We start from the raw sequence: 23,971 nt of genomic DNA on the forward strand, positions 1-23,971 counted from the left end.
TATGTATGATTAAATATCAGCAATGTTTTTTTACATAAAAGAAATTATTCTGATTCATCAAATGTATATCTTTAAAAAATATTTAAAAAACATAGGTATTCAAATTATATATAAATTTATAACAAAAATTTTTTAGAAACAAATAATTTAAGCTACATTAAATACATATTTGGCATATGTCTGCAATGTGTAAATCATTTTTGTTGGACATACAACAAACTGATATTTTAAATTTAATTGTTTTTACCAATACCTATATTTTTTTATACAATCATTTCCCAAATCTACAACTACTAAGTGATTGTCAGGTAGTACTGCAATACCTGAAGGACGTCGTAATTTTGAACTATGTGAATCAATTTCAGTTAAAATATTACCTCCTCCTAACTTTAAAACTTGAATTATACTGCGACCTTTATCGGTACGAGTGCCAAGTATTCTGCCTTCTGCATCAACAGCAAGGCCTCCGTAAGTACCTTTTCCTGTAATACGCGATAGTTATTAAATATAATAATTAATGTACAAAAATAATAAAAAAACTATTTTACCTTTTCCTTCTGAATAAATTTCCTCAGAAAAATCTCCTTTAGCAGAAAATACTTGTATACGACTATCAGCAACTACAATTTCTCCATTGGGACCAACAGTTACAGAAGTAATTAACTTAAATGTACTTCTCTTTCCTACCTATTAGTTAACATTAAAAAAATATATATATATAATACCGGTATAATATATTATAACAAATATAATGTAAAAAGATATAATTAATAATAAATTCAAAGAACCCAAATATTATCCAACCTGAAAGAGAATTTTGCCATCAGAATCAAACACAAAAACACAACTTTGACCATTGTCTGCAACAAGTATATGACCATAACTTCTGTCTACTGCAACATCGATTGGTTCCTGTGATGCAAAATTAACAACATAACAAATAATGAAACAAGAAGTAATTATTTTATTATATTTTGAAGGTAAGTGATACTAACTTGAAATGAGTTATGAGAAAAAGATTTAACAGTGTCTCCTAGAGAACTCATTTCGGTTACTTTTCGCGTTCTCCAATTGACAACAACAAGACCTTGTTGAGAGATTCCAATTCCTGTACAACTACGACCTTCAAGACCTTCGTTAGTTATGTGTCTTTGAAACTCTAAATCACAATTGAGTACCTAAAAACATAATATTATCTATAATATAATTTGTATATTTATCATTTTAAATGCGTTATAATTTTAAATATACTTTTATACGTGAGTTTCCAGTATCTAAAATATATATCATGCCATCATCATCAATAGCAACTGCTACTGGTTGATGAAATTCGTCTTTCCCATTTCCTCGCCTTCCATATATTTTAATAGGTTCATTATGTTCGGTCGCATCAAAAAATAAAGGATAATCTTTAATAGGCCGCTCAAAAACTGATAACTTTAAAATATAGCGGCTTGCAGATGGAGGTCGAAATAGTACTTCATATGTACCATTTTCTAAATCTATGATTTCAGTTTCAATACTAGAACTTTGGTTTTCTGAATGGATACTATCTGCTAAGGTTAATTCTGCAGTGATAAGGTCTCCACCAACATTTCTAGGATGTCCATGGTAATCAACAGTCTCTACTATTACAGCTGCTTGTAGTCTAACTATAGCAGGATCTTTTAACCGGGCTCTGCATAAACCTGTTATAAGATATATGTTATTATTACTAGAAGTAGTAATTTTTTCTTATAATCGTTAAGTTAAAAATATAAAGCAATAATGCTTGCATAATAATTAATAATAAGTTTGAAGCAGGTACTTTACTGTATTATCAATCCTCAGGATACCTGGCAATGTTGTACTAGAACGTACTCTTCCCAAGTTATTAAGAGCTTCCTCTAATTGAGAAAGAGCATTATTGTGATTAAATTCAAAAGTAATAAAGGCATTTTCTTTAGGTTCACTAAGTGCTGATGCCGCATCAAGTTGATCAGATAAACTACCAATTCTTTGGGTAATATTTCGGACTTCAACCTTTAAGGAGGGTTATATATATTTTATTGTATATATATAACCAGCATATAGAAGTTATCTCTTATCATTGATATTATACCTGATATTGTAACCCTTCACATTCTCGTTGTACTTTATTTTTTTCAGCTTCTATCAAAGCATGTTGTTCTTCTAGCACATGTTTCTTATCTCTTGCAGCAGCAGTAACAGCTGCTTGCAATTCCGAACGTCTCCTTTCAATTTTTGTAATAATTTCTGCAAATACAGCATCTACAGCACTCAAACATCTTTCTGTTGAAGCTTCCAAACGTTGTAATTCTGTACTCACGGAATCCTGGGCTTGTGTTAACTAAAACAGATCAAATTTTAATTTTAAATACAACAATAAATGATAATTAGAAAATCTCAATCCATGACAAAAATATACTATTACCTTAGATATACATTCATTAGCTTTATAAAGTAAGATTTCAGACATCCTCTTTATTGCAATACTAAAGGGTATGATAGTATGTTCAGTACATCCTGGGGATGTTCCTGCATGATTACCACCTGTACAAACTGTACAAAACACTGTATCACATGTTTCACAAAATAATAATTCTTGATTTATATGAACTGAACATTTGGGAATAACCTGTAATAATGAAAAAAATTTTACATAACATATTCAATGATATATATGAAAAAGTTATATACAATATATTGCTCCAAACCTCTCGTCTTTGCCTAGACATGAGATCAAGTAGTTGATTTACAAGGAAACTAGGTGGTAAAGCAGGAACTCCACCACGAGGAATTGTTATTAATTCTCTGCAAATAGGACATCGAAAGGCACCAGTCTCACGAGTCTGAGATGCAGCTATTCTTGTTAAGCAATGTAAACATACCTGTGTAAATAAATAAATAATTAATATAATATATTTGTATATTAAACAATGTTTATTTAAAAAGTAAAAACATTATTTAGAAGTAATTGATATAATACTTACCGTGTGTGAACATGGTAGTAATTTTGGAGTATGTTCCCCACCATCATAAACACAAAGACATGTACCACATGTTAAAAAACTTTCATTAAAATCTTCATAATTTATACTAACTGTCTCCACGAGCATAGAGCTCATGCTAACCATCCTCTCCCCTAGCCGTGTCCTGTAAAAAATAAGCTAGTTTAATTTATATTATATATTATTAAGTAAAAACTTATGTTTATAAAGAAACTTCACATACAGTTTAAAAATTTGTAACATTATACTTAAATAAACATTCCTTATATATGCAGTCTTGAGAAATTTGAATAAAATTAATAATATTATTAAACAAAATTAAAATATTTATTTATCAATAAATTAAGCGTTACAAGTAATAAGGAATAGAGGAAATAATTGTTGCTATAATAAATTTAAATACAATGCATTATTAAATAATAATATATTTACGAAGATTTTTATATAAATAGTAATTGATTTTAATATCATACATATTCAATTATTGTGACAGTGTCACATTTTACCTGTTTATAGTTTTATAAGAATAAAAATTATATAGGGTGACGAAAAAGTTTACCGATCTATGAACTGTATACAAGTAGACACATTTTGACGTTCATAGTCCGCCTTTGATCTTTCGATCATGCTAAGTGAGTAAGTATTAAAGGAATTCCGCAATATTGACCATGTTAAGACAAGTTATTCATAGAAACATTTGTTAAATAATAAACTCACTGTATAGCTAAACGCAGTGCCTCCATAATGGAGTTAGCCCTGTCGTCGCTTTGAGAAATATATACATCCGTTACATTGCACACGTTTTAGCGGGGTGTCCGTGCACGCTTGGAATATACCTCTTTCGTCTCGCATAAATTTTCATTATCAAATATACTGAATAGCACTAATAGATTTATCAGATAATTCTCGTATAAATTGTATCTTTTAATTCCACCATGTTGAGAAATTTAAATGCCAAAATATACCGATATAAACAAAATACCCGTATTTTCAAGTGTTATCGAAGCGAAGAACTTTCTACGTGCAATTTTTTTTCGCGTTCACGATATTTTTAGATAAAATTACTTGATACATTTGTTTTTTTCTTTTTGACTTAATATCAATAGTTTTAAGTACAACACAAGTTTACACAAAACGTTATCGATAAACACGACACTTTTTTCACAATTTTTGTCGCGAAGGAGTCACCAGGTTTAAAGCATATGCCGATGGGAACTCTTTGTCTATCTTTCTTTCTAAATACCTATTGTTCTCGACACTGAAATTGTTGCTAGGATGAATCTTTATATTTCAAATAACTTGCTAAGTATAACTTATAGACAATGTTAAAGAACGAATGCAAAGGGTAATCTTATTGAACTTTAAACTTGTCTTTATTTTACTTTTCAAATTGTTTGTCTTTGCAAATCTTTAATGTCATCTTGATTGTTTGTTCTATTATGTGTCACTATCACTCGCGATATATCTTTCGAATTGTGTACGTGTCTACTCCCTTGAGTTGGTAGCAATAACACTGCCGAAATTCGTCGCTCTTCTGTCGCATTTTTCCAAACAAATACAGACACGGACAACCAGTAACCGCATCAGCTGCGGAGCGCAGCAACTCACGTTTTACAGCTGCGCACGTTCTCGCCTGCATCCACAGCCGGCACCACTACCAGGGACGAAATGATAGGTATACTATGCGGGTGCCCGCGGCTATGATCTATCAAGATACGTTTCTTCCTTTCTTCGTTTATTATATCTCTGTGAAAGTTTCTTCAACTAATATACTACTATCCGTATACAATATTTAAAAACCATGATTTCAAATAATTAATTTAACTTAATCAATCTGATAAAATTGATATCTACTTAATTCAATTATAAACAAGATAAGTGTATTTTTATGAATATTGTAAATAAATAATACTGGCAATGCATTAGTTTTTATGTATAAGTTTTTGATAAGTAACAATTTACAAAGGACAATAAAGCATAGCAGTTACGATGTAACAGCAAAATAAAGTTGTTTTGTTAGAAAATATTAAACTAAAGCGTTTGTTACGCGCAGAATAATACGTCCCTGAGTATTGGCGCACCATCAAGCGTTTACCACGAGAGCGAGAAGAAGTATATAGGAGAAAGCGATGATAAAGAAAGAGAGATACACGCGTCTGTTGAAGGGTAAGGAGACACACAGCACCAACGGCAGTATAAAGACGGAGAAATGCCTGGTATGCTTGTGCGAGGTACACGGCCACATAGCCGGCTGAATTGTCTACTGCGCAGTCGCCCGTTAAAAGGTGTAGCGGTTGATGTGTATGCTTTGCTTACTTACGTGCACTTGCTACAGCCGGCTCTCGGACAGCTGTGTGTTTTCTATAGTCACGAATTTCATGTTTTCATAAAGTCTCACTTATATGCAATATTACATTCACCATATAATATATTTAGAACCTGTTTTTTAAGTTTCCATAAATTCACTCATATCTGATAATTATTTCTCATTAGAAACATGTCTTATTGATAATCATGATTTCATATGTATCAGTGAGGAACAGAAAATAAAACAACAGAAAAGTAGAAAAATCTTGTTCAATTATTTATAAGTTTTCCCAAAAAATTGAATTTAACGTCTATTTATTTATCATTATAATTTTTATGAAAATTTGTAAAGGCAGAATAAAAAGAAATACGTATGCAAATTTATTTTTTAAAAAAACATTCCATTTTTTCGGTTTTATTACATTCTATAAAAATAAATTTTTTTTTTGTTAAATCCAATATTTTAAGAAACACGTTCGAAGATTAATTTAGCATTACATGGAGTTTTAAAATGAAACATAAATCCATAATTTTATCGTCTCTTTATCATCCCCTAAAATGCGAGTCACGTATTATCGTGCAATTGTATAAACTTTTATATTGTGTATGCATATGCATCTCTTAGAAAAGCTCGTCACATACTTACATGAATGGACAGCAGCTCATGAAGCTTCCTTTGATAAACTCAGATGATAACTTATTTTTATACAAGCAATGTATTGGCGCGATATATTATTTATGGCGTCCCAAGGATCTTACACAGACGTGATATGCACACTAACAAAGCACCATGATACAGCAATTCAAGTGCAGCAGGATCTTCGATATCGTACAACTGTTTACAACATTTCCCAACGAGTTATGTTCAAATACTGAGCGTCTGAGTTTTTATTAGAAGTGGAAGACGCCGAAGCATAGTAAAATATATACTTTTTATTTTAGACTTATACAACGTCAGAACGTAAAGACGTGCACATTGACATAAACAGATGCGTTTGCAGATATTATTTAATACTCGTTATCACACGTTGCAAATGTAAACAATGAAATTTATGAATATAAATGCATTTCTGATACATGTCATGAGCCAAAACCGAATTAGAGCTGTATCGCTTTCTGGGTGATATCGAATAGGCTATATGTTTATCAGTGCATTAACCCTCGTCAATTTTATGGTCAATGAATATTGCGATTTCGACAGTCCTGTCGCACAAATTTATCTTGTACACACGGTACTTTAGCACTCAATTATTAAGTTATCTCGTTAACAGTGCCCGGATAGAACAAATTCGTGGTAACTATACCATTTTTACGTAGTGATTTAACATCGACAGATTCATTATTTCTTGCACTACAAACACCGAAGGTTTTACCACTCTTAACACAATCCCCCGTGTTCAGTTTCCATCGCGCTCGTATTTCTCCTGTGCAAACTACTAGAATGACGTTGTTCATAAGACGAAAGACAAGGATGGTGATATCGATTTCAGACAATGTACGTTAAGCTCCAGCAGGTGGCATGGCCACCGGTCCTCGTCTTTCACGCCACTCTGTTTTTCTCGCAAAATGACACGGACGGGCACGGTACTGAGAAATTCGTGAGACACGAGAAACGGGGGATGGAAGTACACCCTCGAAACTGTCCTTGCCCGACTGCGCGTGCGCATTGCGATTTAGGTCACACGTATCATGATAGATGAACGCTAGTTATACATTTTGTAGGGTTTTCTTTCTTATCTTGTCAAATCGGGACTGTTTCCCATCGAACGTTATAAAATAATTACTATATCGATGTAATACTCATTTTAGGCCTTATGCATTTTGGATATTGGCAATCTATCATAGAATACACGTGCTGTGTAAACATTGGCGAGGTCGGGGTAGCAGTGCGCATCCTTGGCCTCGATGTTGGCAATCTTTGAATAAGTGCTACCAGTAGTGTAGCCACAAGGGTTTACGAAGGTATTGTTCATTCCATTAAATTTCAATCGAAGAGAAATTTTATTATCACGATTAATTACGCTTGATTGCAATTAAATGGTCATGACAAAAATATTATACGTTTAATACAAATTATCTGAAATGTATAACAATTTTTTAATTTTATAGATATTTAAAATTGGCATCCAAGGATGTGTTACTACGTGCAGCATCCTTCTTACTCCTGAAACGATTTTCGATGCACACAATTCGGGCATGCGCCATTGAATTCAGGTCATTCGACGCTTGACCGAAATTGAGATTGAAGATTTTTTATTCTAATATTAAGGATATCTTCTACTCCTTCGTTCTCTTCAATAACCAGTCACACAATCGACGTAGAAGTAAATCACTAACTTTTATGAAGTTCACAATTTCATTTTTAGGAGTCGATAACGTAAGTCCAAGATTTTTAGTTTAATTCCTTAAAATTTACTAAGTGTGCAATTTTTATAAGCAAAATTATGCATGTCCCATTCAGAAGTAAAATAATAAAATGTAAAACAAAAGTATGTATTTGAAATTAGAATTTAAAGTGAACAAATATTAATTACGTTATTTATTACTCGTGTACTTATTGTATATTAAATGTATATCAGTACTTAACTTAATTTTAACTGTGTTTATAACAGATTATATATTTTCCCAGATAAATACTACACGTTGCTTAAATGTTCTATCTAATTCAACGCATTACATACGTGTGACATTAATTCGTGCATACGAGACGTAAAATTAGTGTCACCTTAAAGTGTATTTGCATAAGCGTAGGATGTGCTGCAGCATATATAAGTTAACATAAATTGCAAGTATCGTGCAATTTGTAAATTGAAAAATAAAATGAAATAAACCAGAAAGAAATGAAGAAAGAAAAGACTACTCTGCAAACTAAGGCTTTGCGAACATAACAACGTAATTCTTCGGTTATTAAGTTGGAGCACGTTTGTTTAGTCTCTCACCGGGATTATGGCTTTTGGAATGCCACATCTTTCTTCGATATTTCTCTTTCCTTGCAAGTAACGTTAAAGAAAGGTTAAACAATAGGTATAATTAATAAAATAATTAATTTTATACTGCATTTTCTCAAACATTACAAGTGCAAATGTAATATATTCATTTAACTGTAATTGAATTATATTCAATCGTCTCTCTATCTAACTCTTATTTTCTGTGTGATCTTTGATCCAATCAATATAACTGTAGACACGGGTGAAGACATCCGGTCGACCTCTTGCACACGGTATTCCCCAGGATACGATTCCAATTTGTTCATTGTCGGTAACCAAAGGACCACCAGAATCACCCTGTTCCATTATAAATAATTTAATACATATTATTATTAAAACAATATTTCATTCTTAAATATTCTGTAATATTCTTATAAATTATGAAGTTGTAAATCAATGTCGCTATAAAAATTCAATTCTAATTGCTCTATGCAAAAATTTCGATTTTGTTGAGTAAAAGAGTCAAGGAGGAATTCCGTTCAATTTTATCAAGGAAGGAAGTTAAGGGCGCGTTCGGTATACATATTCCGTGTACTTAGAATCATTCTTTCCGAACTAGGTGAGTGGAACTCAATGGAGCTCACTGTTACGCTCTTGTCGACACGGTTTTCGCGACGGACGACAAATAAGAAAAGAAAGTACCGCTTTAGTTGAGGGATCCTTTGACGTGAAAGGGCCCTCTGCTCGAGTACTCAACTAGACGTGAATGCACTTACGTGACAAGCACCTTCACCCCTCTTGTTAAGTGTGCAGATATTGTCGTTGGTGACACGGAAGCTAGCGTTTAAACATTGTTTTTGATCGATCACGCTCAACTGAATATGATACAGCTCGTTCGGCGTTTGTCCGGGATACTTTGGTGATTTATGTGTAGTCGGTGTCACGTTGAAGCCCATTCAGGTATACGTACATGTGTAGAAAGAAATAAACGAATTTAATGGTATTAGCAAGACAAAAGTGTAAAAATTATAATTTGTAATAATTGATACTTACGCTAGTTGTTCCCCAACCGGACAGTACAGCAGGATAATCTATCTTGCTGAAATTTTCTGTAGGTAACGCGATGGGCTTCACTTTGTCTCCAAAAACGATATCCTTGTCCAACTTGATCAGTCCAATATCGTTTCTGATCAATGCAGAACTATACTTTGGATGGCTAATTATTTTTTCAGATTGATATTCGGTGCCATCTTTGTCTAAAGTGTTGGTACCCAGCACGACAGTTATTCCCGTATCATTGAAACTAAAAGAACCAAGTGTAACTACGCAAGTGCAAAATATGTATTTTCGTATGTAAAAATTGAATAAATCAACCTTGATAAGCAATGAGCAGCTGTCAATATCCATCTCTCGTTTAATACCGATCCACCACAGAAATGACGATTTTTATAACGCAGTGACGCTTGATAGGGATACTGTCCGTCCTCTGCTACGGAACCGCCGACGATTTTCACTTCGTTTATTTCGTTTACACTTGCAGCTGTAGTTAATAATTTAATATAGTAATTCGAGTAAATTTGTTCGTTATTTAAGCTTATTCAAAGTTCAACTTTAAATAAGTCAAATTGTATTTAATCTAGGAATTATTACCTGATGCTCCAAGTATCGCAATAACAGCGAAACTATAAAAGAATAAGAACATTTTGAGACAAGTGGTTTATTGTGCTACTGTGAAGTAAACTATTAACCTGCCATACCGAAGACATTTGAGGAAGTATTTATACCAAGTATGCTTTTAATGGCCGTGGGAATTAAAGATACACCTGGCCGGTATTTAAATTTAGGTCAGATATTCCCTACGAAAAAGTTTATTAGGATGTATCTCACGTACGCTATGATAAAAGCTAAGAAAACCCGTGACTGAACAGGCACCGCTACCGCTTAAGAGGAAAACGATTCTTGACTAACAATTCTGCTTTAAACGTATTCATTTATCACTCGATGGGGGTTTTCCGACCAAGGGCCAACGAAAGATAATCTCACGATATTTGTAATAAGTTTCACTTTCGGTTTTGCATTAAATCTCGTCTTTAAAAGAATTTGATTTATTTACTTTTACAGAATAAAATGTGGACACGTGAAAATTAGACATATCTTTCTGCTCGAAAGCTGAAGTAATTCGTGATATCACCACGTCTGACTAATCTTGAAAGAATTAAGGAGCATGATGGATGCAAATCACTTTTCAACCAAAGAACTTTGGTTTCGATGTACAATAGCGATTATTCGATTTACCTGATTCGCGTCTCTTTATCGATCAATGATTTAAAGAGGATTATTCGAGGGCCTTGTTAAACGAGCGCGCAGGACAATTTAAAAAGGCATAAAGCTACACAATTTATTCCATTATGACATGACTCACCCTGATTATGTTCCATTCAGAGACGGTGGCTGGGTGATTGGCCTCATTCAAATTGCATGGTAGTGGTAAGGGTCTAATTCTGTCGTCATATACAAACGTACTGTACATTCAAATTAAATTCATATTACTCTTAAATATTGCTATGGACATTGGGACACGGTTTTATAATAGGCATTGTGGCACACGCAAACCGAAATAATTGCATTTTCAATAACTCGATTGAAAATGTGCATACGATTTCATATGACTTATTTCGATGACTTCAGTTATTGGGTGTGGTTTGACAAAGTGTTCGATGAATCGTGGAATAGAGGATGCAACGAAATAATAGTAAAGAAAAGAATATGAGAAAACGTATAACTCGAACTTCCTTTATTTAAATGAATCAGAGGCAATATGAACCGTCGATGTAACGTTGCTTGTACAAAATTAAAATCAATTTCGTTCGGTATTCCTATCAACACATTGATCTGAGAAGTGCAAACTATTGCGTGTTATTCTAATTAATCGGAACTTTGACATTGACAAACGTGTATGAGTGTCGCAACCGTTCATATTTCCCATGGCATATACGTATAAAATATTTATGTATCTCACAACCAGAAGTTAATAATCAGAAGTGTACCGCTCTCCCGTACATACAAGTAAATAAATAAACATAGAAAAAAAGCTTGGCCATAAGTAACCTTTTCTATCGCATATATATATATATATTTTTTTTCTTCCGATTTTCGAGTATCAACTAACGCTATACATATGTGTGTGTTTGTGTCTGTGTGCGCGCGCGCGTGTGCGTGCGTGCGTGTGTTTGTGTATATACAACATGCGTGAATATACACATGCATATGTATACACATACACATATATATGTATGTATATGTATAAATTGTCCGTACCCTTATATAAGTATGATCGTTTACAAAAGCTACTGTTTCAGTATCACTTGCCGTTGGCCACGCTTTAATGCACGCATGTTTTTCGATAATCTGTGTAAAAGTAAACGTGTGTAATATAATATTTGAAACAGCGTGGATCGTTGGCTTATTTTTTTTTGTTTTTGTTTTATCCGTGTTCGCTTAAACATATATTATAATTATTCACCTTGTACCATACCGAACCGATAAAACTTTATGATTGTCTAATATTCTGAATACAACTATAGATTATAAACTATGCCTTATCATTCGAATTGATGCCCCTTACCGTTAGCGTGGTAAGGGTGATTGAGTATTTCTGAACGACATATCTTTTGTAACATCGGTTACACGTAGAATAACATCAATAGCACTGAAAATATAAACATTGTTTTCTTTTTCCAAAAAGTTAATCATATAATTATAATTTAATAACTAAACAGTACGTACAAAATCAAATGCCAGCACCCCGTTTAACGAGACGGATTTACTTTGAAAGTACGTGAATTACGCATACTTAAACGATTCTCCATTTAAATCTAAATGAAAATGCTTCTCTGCCGTTGAAATACTCATCATGGAGAAGAAACGAAAAGTGAATGAAATAGAACACATTTTAATATGAAAGTGTTTAACTTACTTAGTCTTAATTTTAATTCGCTTAACAACGATAAACGTTATTTGAGAAATGCACAACAAAGTATTGAAGATATTATGAAACATGTGCAGTGAACATGTTATGAAAGGGAAAAACAAAACTTATTTTACAATGTTTTACCTTTGATTCGTAATAAAGAATTTTACTTAAATAGAAATACTTTCAAGTGTCAGTAGGTTTACATTGTCATCTTTTCTTTGATTGTTGCGAATATCTTTTAAATGCAAAGCAACTCAAAGCTCTGTCTATTCTATGTAATTTAAGCATCAGTTTTATGCATGGATTGGTCAAAGATAAATAAATAAAAATATGTTTTATACGATCATGTAAATCCACTCACAGGTCGTTTTTTTAATGATATTGACCATTGACATGAAGTGACCAAAATTATACTATAAAGTTACTTTGTATTGATATTCATTTAATGTAAATGTTCTAGAAAATATATGTATACAGAAGTTCAATACCCAAAATCGTAAACTGATTTAAAATATTTAGTAACTTAAATTCATAATATCACATGGTGCTGCCATCCAATATTGTAGGTGTGTAAGTGTGTACAGAATGATGGCTATATTCTATTCTAGGCCATAAAACTCCGTCACTTATTGGCTATAAAATATTTAAGTATATTATTCGGTTTTGGTTTACTAGTTGTGGGCCAGGAACGGGTCACTTCTCTTTGTATGTCGATAGGTAGAGATTTAAGGACCGCCGCGTCGATTTTTGGTGATAGTTGCATTGGTGACGAAGGACTAAGACGAAGATCAGCCATTTCGTTACTTGGAGATTCTCTGCGTCCGCTTAACCATACTTCTAATCTGGTCTTTTTTGGTAAAGGTTCTATTTCATTCAATACATCATCATCCGCGTTCTGATTGTTTGCACCCACTGATTTTGAAATTGGAGAGGAGGTGGTACTCATTGCGGAGCCGTCATTACTGTCTTGATTCACGCTCATTGGCGATCCAAGATTAACATCGGAAACACCCTCTTCTGAGCTTATATCTAAAACAGACTGAACAGCGACCTGTTTTCGCAAGAAGGATGTAATACTATTCTTTCCCGAAGATCTCTCTTCAAATTTTGTGAAAGCAACTCCTAGAAGAGTTAAATGGAATGGTTTAGAAACATTAACAGTACGATGAAACAGTTTCATTGCTAGCGCCAACATTTTAGCATGATCATAAACGCCAGATTTTGATGAAGGTAATAAGTGTTTTGGCAAAGCGCACTGCCGTGTTTCTCTTTTACCCGAAGTTGGTTTATTAAAATCATGTTTTCTGACTGTTAATCTCATAGCAACAGGGATTCTTCCATCTTCCATGGCTAATTCTGTTAGTCTTCTCAGAAGTGCTCCCAATCGTGACTCTACTTCAGCCACTAAAGAAACGCTCTTGAAACCATCTTCTAAACCTATAGACTGCCTCTTTCCAGTAGGTTTTACAACAGTTTCGTCGATGCCTTCCGCATTATCTTTTAATTTTCTTGCTAAGTCAATACCAATTTTCATTTCCAACGTTTCTAAAGACGTTTTACGCAAATCATCCACTGTTTTTATGTTGTTGGACACTAATAGTTGTGTAGTTTTCTGTCCAACACTTGGTATTTTAGATACAGACCCTATACTAGACAACAACATGGATGCACTACATGGAAATATTAGTGTCTGTTGATTTGGTTTATGCAATGATCCTACTAGTTTTGCTAGGAGCTTATTATGTGCTATTCCAGCACTGCATGTGACGTGCAAGTTTTTATAAATTTGTTCTCTTATTTTTGCTGCAATCTTGGAAGCAATAATTAATCGAGCATGGCAGCCACAAGGACATTCTTCTTCCGAGGGACCAAATATTTCACCAACAGGGTTTTCATCTTCCATAGAAATACTTATATTTAATTCAGAATCATTTCCAGAATTTATATATTTTTGAACGATAGATGTTACATCCATAAAATTGTCATCAAAACCCAGCCTTTCAACTAATGGAGTAAACTGATGTAATATCTCCAGTATTTTAGTAGAGTAGTGGCGATAATTTGTCAAATCTTCACCATTTACCAAGACCAGCCCTGGGCACAGCTGTAAAGCTTCTTGTATTGGCATACATTTCTTAATTCCATATTCTCGTGCCAAATAATTGCTTGTTACCACTAAATTTTTTTGTTGTACTCCCAATGGCTTGCTCTCTAATTCTGGATGCCTCAGCATCTCCACTTGAGCATAAAAACAGTCAACATCTATATGAATTATAGTTCTTGGATGTCTTATAATTGCATCAAATTCAACGGAATCCATTGAGGTAATTTACAAATAATGTAATACAATAATATACATAGAATCTTTATCACATAAAAATCTTATTTAATATTTTAACATAGCATAACCTGTAATAATAATAAATATCAAATTAATATTATAAATAACAGAACTAAATGATCTACAAATAAGAATAATGGACAATATAAAATCACATAGCAAATTTAGTTTATTACCTTCTTAGAAAACAAATTTGGTTAAGAATATATTTTTAAATGCATATTTTATTCATGACATTAACAAAGAATAACGTTTTTTTTCTGTTATTAACACACTTTTGCACAAATTTTTATGATAATTGTTTTATGTATAGTTGTTTATTTGGCGATATGTTTAAATGTAGACATATATCTAAAAAATAGGTTAAGTTGTTCAGTCAAATGTAGGTTACTGTATTTAATATACATACTTAGGAGGCTTACAATTATACAATTAATCATTATTTCTAATCTTAAATAAATTAATCTAATACATGTTTATTAAATTGTTTTTCTTTTATTATCGTATAGAACTTCCTTTAGATCAAAAAGTAAGGTTACCATTATTTCGTATTCATTTCAAAGGTATATTGTCTCACAACCACGAAGAATACTAGCATATGAGTAAATTTTTATTTGCCAGAAATCCGTTAGATCATCGAATAGATATTAAATTGTATCTGGAACTATTAAAAACACGGATACTTCACTTCCAAAATCCACTTGAATTTTTTACAAATTTCATTAAAGAAATATATATTTTTTTACAGCTGATGTGTTTCGTTGGTAACACGAAACAAAATTATCGTAAAAACTAAATAGAAACTTGTTTACAAACTGTATTGCGACTAATTTATTTTTCACATGGTAGCCATGTTTTGAATTGTCATAGATATCTTCATATATATATTTATAATTACATTCTAAATATTGGTGCATACAAATGTTTTAAGATAGATGCACGCATCATCATTTTGTGTTACAAACACATTTTTCCACTAGAAGATAGCATGTATATAAATAATGATTCATTTTCATGAACTAACGACCAATAAAATTTAAAATAAAATAGGGGAATTATTCATCATATATAGATAAAATCTAAAATAAAACGTATTTTTCCCCTAGATATAATCCAGTCATAATGTAGATCACCTAGTAAAAATATATCACGAATATAATAAAGATGAATTACTATAAAGATAGATTCTCCAGAAAATTTTGTAGGTTTTATATTGTATCGTCCACTTGTGTTTTCTGTGTACGATTACGTTCCGTTATTATAACGTGCTGTTAAATAGAATTAAGAAGTCTATTGTTATATTTAAAATTACTTTGAATTTTTAAAAGTGTATGTTTCCTTAATAAGTTTTTTTTTAATGATTTTATAACTTCTGCAAAATATTGCACGTTAGTACAAAGGAATGCCATTGGTTTAGTTGAACGTTTGCAATCTAATAGATGAAACATAACCAGTAAATGTATTCAAAGATTTTCCTACTCATGTAGACTTACTAAAGACTTAAGGGACAAAGTTAATTAGGATTTTCAATTTTTGTGACACTGCAGTATTTTACTTATTGCCTTTTTCGATATTAATTTATGATAGAAATTATTTTGATATTCTTAATTTATTAAATTACACAAATTGAAGTTAGGCTACAAATCCAGTGCAAGCAGCCATCTTGGAAAATCCTTTTTCGCATTTCGAACGAACGAAGTGTCAAATATCGATAATTATTTCACCTCAAACGGTTGAATTAAAAATTTGTACAAGAAATAAGCTTTCTTTGAAAAGTTAAATTTTTTAAAGCAATCTGAAAATTGAAATGTAAAAATCATTTTCGCGCCACAAAATAGTATCATTCAATAGTTGTATTTAAAAGCAAGAAAAATATAGAAGCGAGTTGCGATAACAACTCGAATAAGAAAGGGGTAGGAGAATTTTTCTGTTGAAAGTTGGAAATAATATAGGCAAGACGGCTTCGCAAAAAAAATCGTCTAAGAAGATGGCGGAGACCAAAGAATTAGAGGTGAGTGAAGTATTAAAAGTGGTGCAGTGCAGTTAGATTATGAACGAAATTTTAGAGAAAAGTCGGCAGGTCTGCATTGTGAATTTGTCGTGGTTATATCCGGGTTATCAGCGATTTATGATTTACGTCAGTGAATTATATTACTAGACGTTTAATATACTGTTGAGCGCGTTTTTCTTCGTTACTATTATAATTATTTTCTTTCTTCGGTGAAATATTAAAATTAATCAATAGAATTTTTCCTTCATTATATTGTGATTACAATTATATTGCGTTTGCCGAATAATGCTCAAAAAACACGTCAATATCTACGTAATCATAGGTAACCTAAACATTTTCTTTTTTTTAATTAAAACTTTTCTCTTTGTCGTTTTTGGTTAATTTTATGTATTTTGATAGATAATAGTAAAATATTTTATTTATTTGCAAATATTGTTGGATAAATGATTATCTATGATTATAATCATAAATAATTCTGCTATATTATCGCATAAATATCGTTTAATTTACAATATGGGTATTAATAAAAATATTTTATGTGATTGTTTTAGAATAGAGTAACATGTAAAATATTTTCTACGTAATTAAATTTAAATAAATAGATTGAGCATAAATTAAAATGTTGATTCTGTTTTTAATTAATATATTGTTGATTGCTAAATATATTTTTGATTTATTAAATTAACAGGTTTTGCATAAGTGTGATATATAAAATAGATACATGCTATAATTTTATGCTTGCAGAATATGGTATTGAGTTTTCGGGTGTCTGAACTTCAGATGCTTCTTGGTTTTGCTGGTAGAAATAAATCAGGTAGAAAAAACGAATTGCAAGCACGTGCACTAGAATTGTTACGTTTGCGATCCCATCCAGTACAACTCAAAATACGTGAATTATATAAAACAATACAGTGAGTATAAGATTTATTAAAGACAATGCAGCTATCTATGCTAATTATGTGTAATTATTAAAAATCTCTATTACCATTTGTCAAATCTTTGAGTGTTTTATTTTATTATTCATTTCAGTAAAATATTGTGCAGTATTTTTCTCTACTATATCTACTATATCTACTATGGCATATTGTTATACTTTAAGTATTGTAAACATCAGTGGATCACTGACATAAACTCTTAGTTTCACTCTTTGTTTCAAAATTTTGTTTAGAGCTGATCAATTAGCTGCACATCAAATGTATGGTCAAACAGGTAGTTCTGCAGAGCCACAAATAGATCAAAACATGCACTCCAGAAATTATTACACGAGGTAAGCATATAAAACAAAATAACACCTTCTATAATGTATAAGAAATAAAATTGTGGGGAACACATAAAATTAAGCATATAAATTAAATTTAATAATGTTATTCCTTACTTCTAACTAATATGAAGACAAGCTATCAGTCAGCAACAACAGTCACAGTCTTCAGTTTCTAGTGGAAAAGATTTACCACCTGCCCATCAAGCATCTCTACCTCAAGCACCTAGAGCTAATCCTGTATATCAGTCAACAGCATATACTAGTGTAACACCACAAGTAAGTAGACGAGGTTTTGCTCAAAGTATTTTTGTATTATTTCTGGATGGATTTCTTTTTTCTTTTGATTTACATAACATTGATATTTTAGCAAACAACAAGTGCAGCTTATAGTCCATATCCATATGTACCAAAAGTTTTATCAACACCATTACAAATACAACCTAGGAGTCAGTATCCTATTCATCCAGATGTCAGGCTTAAAAAGCTACCATTTTTTGATCTACTTGCAGAGTTGTTAAAGCCATCTAGTCTAATGCCTCAGGGTTCAATGAGGCTGCAAGAAAATACATTTATGTTTCATTTAACACCACAACAATCAACAGATGTTGCAAGTTCGCGAGATTGTCGTGCAGGAAGTAAAATGGATTATACAGTACAGGTATCAGTAAGGAATTACACAATACATTTGAAAAGTTTGTTTACCAAAATAATATTAAATTTATATTTTTAATTGTTGAATATTTTATAATTTATGTCCTGTATGTTTCAGATACAAATGCGGTTTTGTTTACAAGAGACTTCATGTGAACAAGAAGATTGTTTTCCACCAAGTATTGCTGTAAAAGTTAATGGAAAATTATGTCCATTACCTGTAAGTATATAAAAAAATATGAAGCATATTTACAAACAAAATTTTGTTTACGTTAATTAACATTATAATTAAACATTTTACTCTTATAAATAAAGTATTTTATTTTTTGTTTTAGAATCCAATACCTACTAATAAACCGGGAGTAGAACCAAAGAGGCCGCCACGGCCTGTCAATATTAGTCCTTTAGTTAAATTATCTCCTACTGTAGCAAATCAAATTCATGTAACATGGTCATCTGACTATGGTAGACGATATGCAATTGCGATATATCTAGTTCGGAAGCTTTCAAGTGCTGAATTATTATCAAGGTTAAAAAGTAGAGGTGTCCGACATTCGGATTACACTAGAGGTTTAAGTAAGTACTTTTATAGTTTGAATATTACACCTCGTTGAAAATCAATTCTACTGAAATCATGGCTTCCCTAGTCAAAGAAAAGCTTAATGAGGATGCAGATAGTGAAATAGCAACAACATCACTCAGAGTATCCTTAGCTTGTCCACTGGGCAAGATGCGCATGTGCACACCATGTCGTGCGTCAACATGTTCACATTTACAATGTTTTGATGCGTCGTTGTTTCTTCAAATGAATGAAAGAAAACCTACATGGAATTGTCCAGTTTGTGATAAGGCAGCGTTATATGATAATCTAGTTATCGATGGATATTTCCAAGAAGTATTGAATTCAAAGAAATTATTACCAGATGTAAATGAAATTCAATTATTACAAGATGGTTCATGGGAAAATTTGGTTTTGAAAAAAGAGAAGGATAAGGAGAAGAGTGAAACAAAAGTTATTACAAATTCACAAGATCGGAAAATCGATGTGGATACCGTCGATCTCGGTGAGATTTCATTTAATACTAATATGTGTGGAACCATCTAATATTTGAAAACAAAAATTCTTGTTGCCAATTTTTTATGTAAATGGATAACCTTATAATTTTTTAGACGAAGGCAATCCTGCTCCTCCAAAGGAAAAGAAACGAGCTGTTGTTATTGATTTAATATCAGACAGTGATGACGATGACGAACATACCACACCGACACAAAGTACAAAAAAGATAACTTGTGGTACTTCTTCACCAAAAAAATCACAAACCAGTTCTATTAGCAGTACAAGTGAATCGCCAGAGTTGATGATAATTGACTTAGAATAGAACTTTTATATTTATTGCTTTATCAGATTGCCAAATTTTTAAACGAATGTTCGATTTTCCATAGAACAAGAACTAAAGATTTATTTGTTCTGTGATTATCGGAGTTAAAAGTTACTATATAAGAATAAGTCTAAGAGAACTCATGACGTTTTTACTTTTGGTACTTAACATCAGGAAGAAAGTAAAGAAGATAATATTTTTTTTGACTGCAATAATCTAGCATTCCGCTATATCAATACGTGTACAAATCATATTATTTTAATTGATGAAAAGAAATGAAAAGTAAATTACTATCGATAAGATCAAATTAAGTTTAGCTAACAAGTTAGTATACTTTTTCATTATCATAAAAAAATCATAATGTACTTTCATCAAAACAATAAAGTCATTTCTTTGTTTTGTAGTATAAGCTTCTTATTAACCTTGACATTTATAGAAGTAAACTATAAGATGTAAATATCTATAATGTAAATATATTTATTACATTAGTAGTGTTATTAATGTAATTGAACTTAAGTATTTTTTCAAGAATTGTTTCTTTATTAAGTTTTTAGTTAATCAGGGTTAATAAAACTGCTTACACTATATTCGCCATAGATGTTGGGTTTATAAAAATTAATTTGAAGTCATACGAAATAAAATAGATAAAATTGATATAAATGGAATATCAGTAGTTTAATACTTTTGTATCGTAATTTTTATATGTGAGTCATGTGCTTTATATTCAGAGTTCATTCTTCTTGTAACACTTCGTCTGTAATTGGAGAAGTATAATTGTGAAATGATATCCTAGAAAGTTGTTGATCCACAGGTTCTCTTGTATCATACAAGCTTGGTGCTTGAAATATTATACCAAGTGTTCCTCCAGTACATGCCAATGTAAAAATCCAAAGAAAAAGTCTATCTAAAACCATAGCTACGAATTTCCAATCTTCTATAACCTGAGAATATTAAAAAATATGCTAAAATTATGTGTACATATTTTTGAAAGACTAGACTGAAGGAATTAATGTTGGAAAAGGTATCAAAAGTAAAACGTAAAAGTATTTAAAAACTATGTTGCTTAACTTACTTCATTATCTTTATCTGCATTTTTTATATGTTGAGCAATAAAACGTACACCCTTTAGAGCTGATATGACATCCGGCGATAAGTGTCTCGGCATTGTATTTTCGCTGTCAGTAACTGTAATGATATTTCATTGTTAGCATATATTTGAGAAAGTATTACATGACATTATTTTATAATGCCTGTCACATCATATGCATTCTGGAAGTATAAGATTATTAATTCTAATACATATTTATTTGTTTCCATTGCTGTTGTGTAATTTTCTGTACGTCGTGTATTTCGCAAATGAAGAAATATGGTATACTCGTAATTTCATTTATAAGGCATTATATAAATATCAATGCATTGTCGCAATAAATTTGATAAATAAAATTTTGTACGAACTATATTATATGTTGTACAGTAATGTGAAATATTTACCCGATGCGTGTGGTATATGTCGGGCATCGTCTTCTCGTATATTTTTATACTGAGAGGTGACACTTTCAAATCCGTCTGGACTTCCTTTCAATTCCAGGGGATAATCGCTAACGCTATACAAAAAATTGTAATATTCACTTTTGAATATTTGAAAATTTGATAAACAGTAAAATAATTACCTAAAATCTATTTCATTAGTATATCCGCTATCCATATATGTATCGTCGTATTCTGGAGTTGAATACGGTGTTCGACGCATCATTAGAATCCGCGGCATCCAGTTTAAAAATACTTGTCTAACCCATGGTGACATATTATGAGTAGATGGAGACCTATATAAAAGAGATATAATTTGAAGTACTTTATAAGCACTATTACGATAGTATGGAATATAAATTACCGAAAATGAACATTTAAAACGCATACAGTAGTCCATATCGACAAAGTGACTAAGATCATAGTAAATAGTAAGTATTTTCCTAAAAGTGGAATAGCCAGTGATGTTGGTGGTATGATTTCAGCTAATAATAAAAAGAACACTGTCAAAGAGAGAAGAATGGAAGAACATAATGATACCTGTAAAAACGACAATTTTTACAAAAAATTTACCCAATAAATACTTGTTTTGTTGTTTAATATTTTTCATAAAGCTTACTTTTTCACCCGAATCACTTGGTAGGTAAAATACAAGTACCGTAAGGAACGTTATACCCACGCAAGGAATTATTAAGTTGACTGTATAGAATAAGGTCTTTCTTCGCATTGTAATGTTAAATGTGATATCTGTGTGAATTATATTAAAATGCTTTTAACTTATGCGTTTATATTTTATACCATTGCTAATATGCAGTTGATAATGTATAATCAATTGCTTACCAGAATAGGGTTCTGTGCAACATGGGTAATACTCTTCATTTCTTGATGCTGGTACTTCTAAAATGTCCCATTCTACCGATAAGTAGAAATCGCTTAAATCTATTCCTATTGCAACCAAATTGCTACCAGGTTCTTGTTTCATATGTTTTAGATCCACCTATCAGTAAAAGTCTTTACAAAGCATATTTTCGGTAAACAATATTATCGTGATTTATTTGTACTTTCAAACTAATTTGCGTCTACTTAATGTTCATTACGAAGTTGTTTATTAATTAACAATATTTTTGAGTTATAACCTGAGCGCCGTTATATGTCCATGAGCCAAATTTCATAACACACGACTGTTCGTCAAATGGAAAGTATTCCACGTTTATCTCACAGGATGATTTATAAATCGCGGGCGGTTTCCAAGATACCTCACCGGTATACTTTAACGTCGCTTTTGTCATAAGTGTTACTTCGTAGTTGCCATCGGCACTGTAAACATTATTTAATTGACATGTCTGAAATGTTATTTATGTCTACTTTTTAAATAAAATTTGTGGATAAATTATAATATAAATTAAAATTTACTTATTATACAGGACAATATCTGGTAACCAAATATTTTCGGAAGGCACGTATAGCATTTCTACGCCACCGTATTCTTCTGGATCCCATCGTAGTTTATAATCGAACCATTTCTGTAAATGCGCAAATTAATATTGAATAAAATACGCTTATTTTGTTTAATGATAACTATGATTGTAGAAGTAACTTTATGCCCGTTTTTACCTGTTCTACCCAAACGTTGGTCGTCATCACTTGATTCTTTAAATTCTGTAAATTTGAGAAAAGATCTATTAATATCGATAATTTGCTTATTAGAAAAGAGATCAATTTTATAATTTCATACCATTTCGATTAATTGCGATAGCTTTAAGCCTAGCCAAACTGTTAAAGTTTCGGTATTGTTGATGACAGGGCGTATGAGTCTGTTATAATTTGACAATAAGTCATCGTACAGTCTTCTTGTGTCGGGATTTGCTTCGTAAATTTTTATCTCTATAGCGCCTAAACAAAATATAAATTTTCATTTGTCACAATTTATATTTTTCATACAAGAAGATAATGCAGTTTACTATACTCGAATTAGGCGACAAAACAAAACACGAATTACGATAAAGCGATTAAAGAACTCAAATCACTTTTAAACACTGACGATACGAAAAAATAAAAAACTTACCATATGTAATATGAAGAATGTTAAGGAGAACACCGAACGTTGATATACGCATTTTAAGGGTAATTATTTACAAATTTGTATAAGATCGAGATGGCAGTGACCACTCCCAGTAAAAATATGTTCACTTGTCAACACCATATACGACACCTTTTAACTTAATGTTAATAAATATAAAGAGATTCGATATCACGTTAAATATTTTTCTCATTGGTGACAAGTGGGAAATGTAATCAGTAGAATACGAGCGTTCTGCATCCCACTGGAACAAAATCGATATCCGAAGTTAGCGCCATGACACTTGTTCCGACTTACACTCCAATGTATTTCGTCTGTTACCGATTCACGCCCATGCGCATGAGTGTTAACGACGCGCGCACTGCTTTTTCAAATCATGCATATAATAGTATTATCAGTATCGAATCAGTTGTAAATGTTTTTCTTAAAAAAGAAATTTACCTCTCTTGACTTTCGCAGTTTAACCCATGGGAATTCGTTCCGGCGTGTTCTAAAAGGTAATT

General features: G+C 31.8%; 5 protein-coding genes across 6 annotated transcripts; 1 reads left to right on the forward strand and 4 right to left on the reverse strand.

The window, feature by feature from the left end:
* Positions 1 to 243: 243 nt before the first annotated feature.
* Positions 244 to 3,929, reverse strand: LOC108551075 (tripartite motif-containing protein 2). Its single transcript, XM_017905094.1, has 11 exons — positions 3,729 to 3,929; positions 2,994 to 3,156; positions 2,718 to 2,891; positions 2,435 to 2,638; positions 2,102 to 2,350; positions 1,836 to 2,022; positions 1,252 to 1,688; positions 996 to 1,178; positions 805 to 912; positions 549 to 687; positions 244 to 482 (listed from the first exon to the last, which is right to left on the reverse strand). The coding sequence occupies exons 1-11, from the start codon at positions 3,752 to 3,754 to the stop codon at positions 244 to 246; spliced, it is 2,109 nt and encodes a 702-aa protein (XP_017760583.1). The 5' UTR covers positions 3,755 to 3,929.
* A 4,523-nt stretch (positions 3,930 to 8,452) lies between these two features.
* Positions 8,453 to 9,947, reverse strand: LOC108551116 (chymotrypsin-2). The gene is made up of 5 exons (XM_017905150.1): positions 9,896 to 9,947; positions 9,620 to 9,785; positions 9,299 to 9,548; positions 9,022 to 9,159; positions 8,453 to 8,602 (listed from the first exon to the last, which is right to left on the reverse strand). The coding sequence occupies exons 1-5, from the start codon at positions 9,945 to 9,947 to the stop codon at positions 8,453 to 8,455; spliced, it is 756 nt and encodes a 251-aa protein (XP_017760639.1).
* Positions 9,948 to 12,768: 2,821 nt separating this feature from the next.
* On the reverse strand, positions 12,769 to 14,580 carry PolI (DNA polymerase iota). The gene has a single exon (XM_017905108.1). The coding sequence runs from the start codon at positions 14,536 to 14,538 to the stop codon at positions 12,841 to 12,843; it is 1,698 nt and encodes a 565-aa protein (XP_017760597.1). The 5' UTR covers positions 14,539 to 14,580; the 3' UTR covers positions 12,769 to 12,840.
* Positions 14,581 to 16,205: 1,625 nt separating this feature from the next.
* On the forward strand, positions 16,206 to 19,861 carry Su(var)2-10 (E3 SUMO-protein ligase Su(var)2-10). Of its 2 annotated transcripts, none has more exons than XM_017905119.1 (9): positions 16,206 to 16,570; positions 17,315 to 17,481; positions 17,739 to 17,837; positions 17,963 to 18,107; positions 18,199 to 18,489; positions 18,601 to 18,702; positions 18,818 to 19,058; positions 19,130 to 19,546; positions 19,653 to 19,861. In XM_017905119.1, the coding sequence occupies exons 1-9, from the start codon at positions 16,547 to 16,549 to the stop codon at positions 19,859 to 19,861; spliced, it is 1,695 nt and encodes a 564-aa protein (XP_017760608.1). In that variant the 5' UTR covers positions 16,206 to 16,546. The 2 variants fall into 2 exon arrangements, with proteins under 2 accessions (XP_017760608.1, XP_017760615.1); XM_017905126.1 differs by lacking the exon at positions 16,206 to 16,570 and adding an exon at positions 16,825 to 16,892.
* Positions 19,862 to 20,575: 714 nt separating this feature from the next.
* On the reverse strand, positions 20,576 to 23,582 carry nAChRbeta2 (nicotinic acetylcholine receptor beta2). The gene is made up of 12 exons (XM_017905138.1): positions 23,454 to 23,582; positions 23,124 to 23,281; positions 23,003 to 23,047; positions 22,802 to 22,911; positions 22,525 to 22,705; positions 22,229 to 22,385; positions 22,008 to 22,135; positions 21,753 to 21,928; positions 21,532 to 21,684; positions 21,353 to 21,465; positions 20,934 to 21,046; positions 20,576 to 20,802 (listed from the first exon to the last, which is right to left on the reverse strand). The coding sequence occupies exons 1-12, from the start codon at positions 23,503 to 23,505 to the stop codon at positions 20,593 to 20,595; spliced, it is 1,596 nt and encodes a 531-aa protein (XP_017760627.1). The 5' UTR covers positions 23,506 to 23,582; the 3' UTR covers positions 20,576 to 20,592.
* Between the last annotated feature and the right edge of the window lie 389 nt (positions 23,583 to 23,971).

Source organism: Eufriesea mexicana, unplaced genomic scaffold (assembly GCF_001483705.2).
Source record: "Eufriesea mexicana isolate 0111107269 unplaced genomic scaffold, ASM148370v2 scaffold4744748392, whole genome shotgun sequence".
NCBI lineage: Eukaryota > Metazoa > Arthropoda > Insecta > Hymenoptera > Apidae > Eufriesea > Eufriesea mexicana.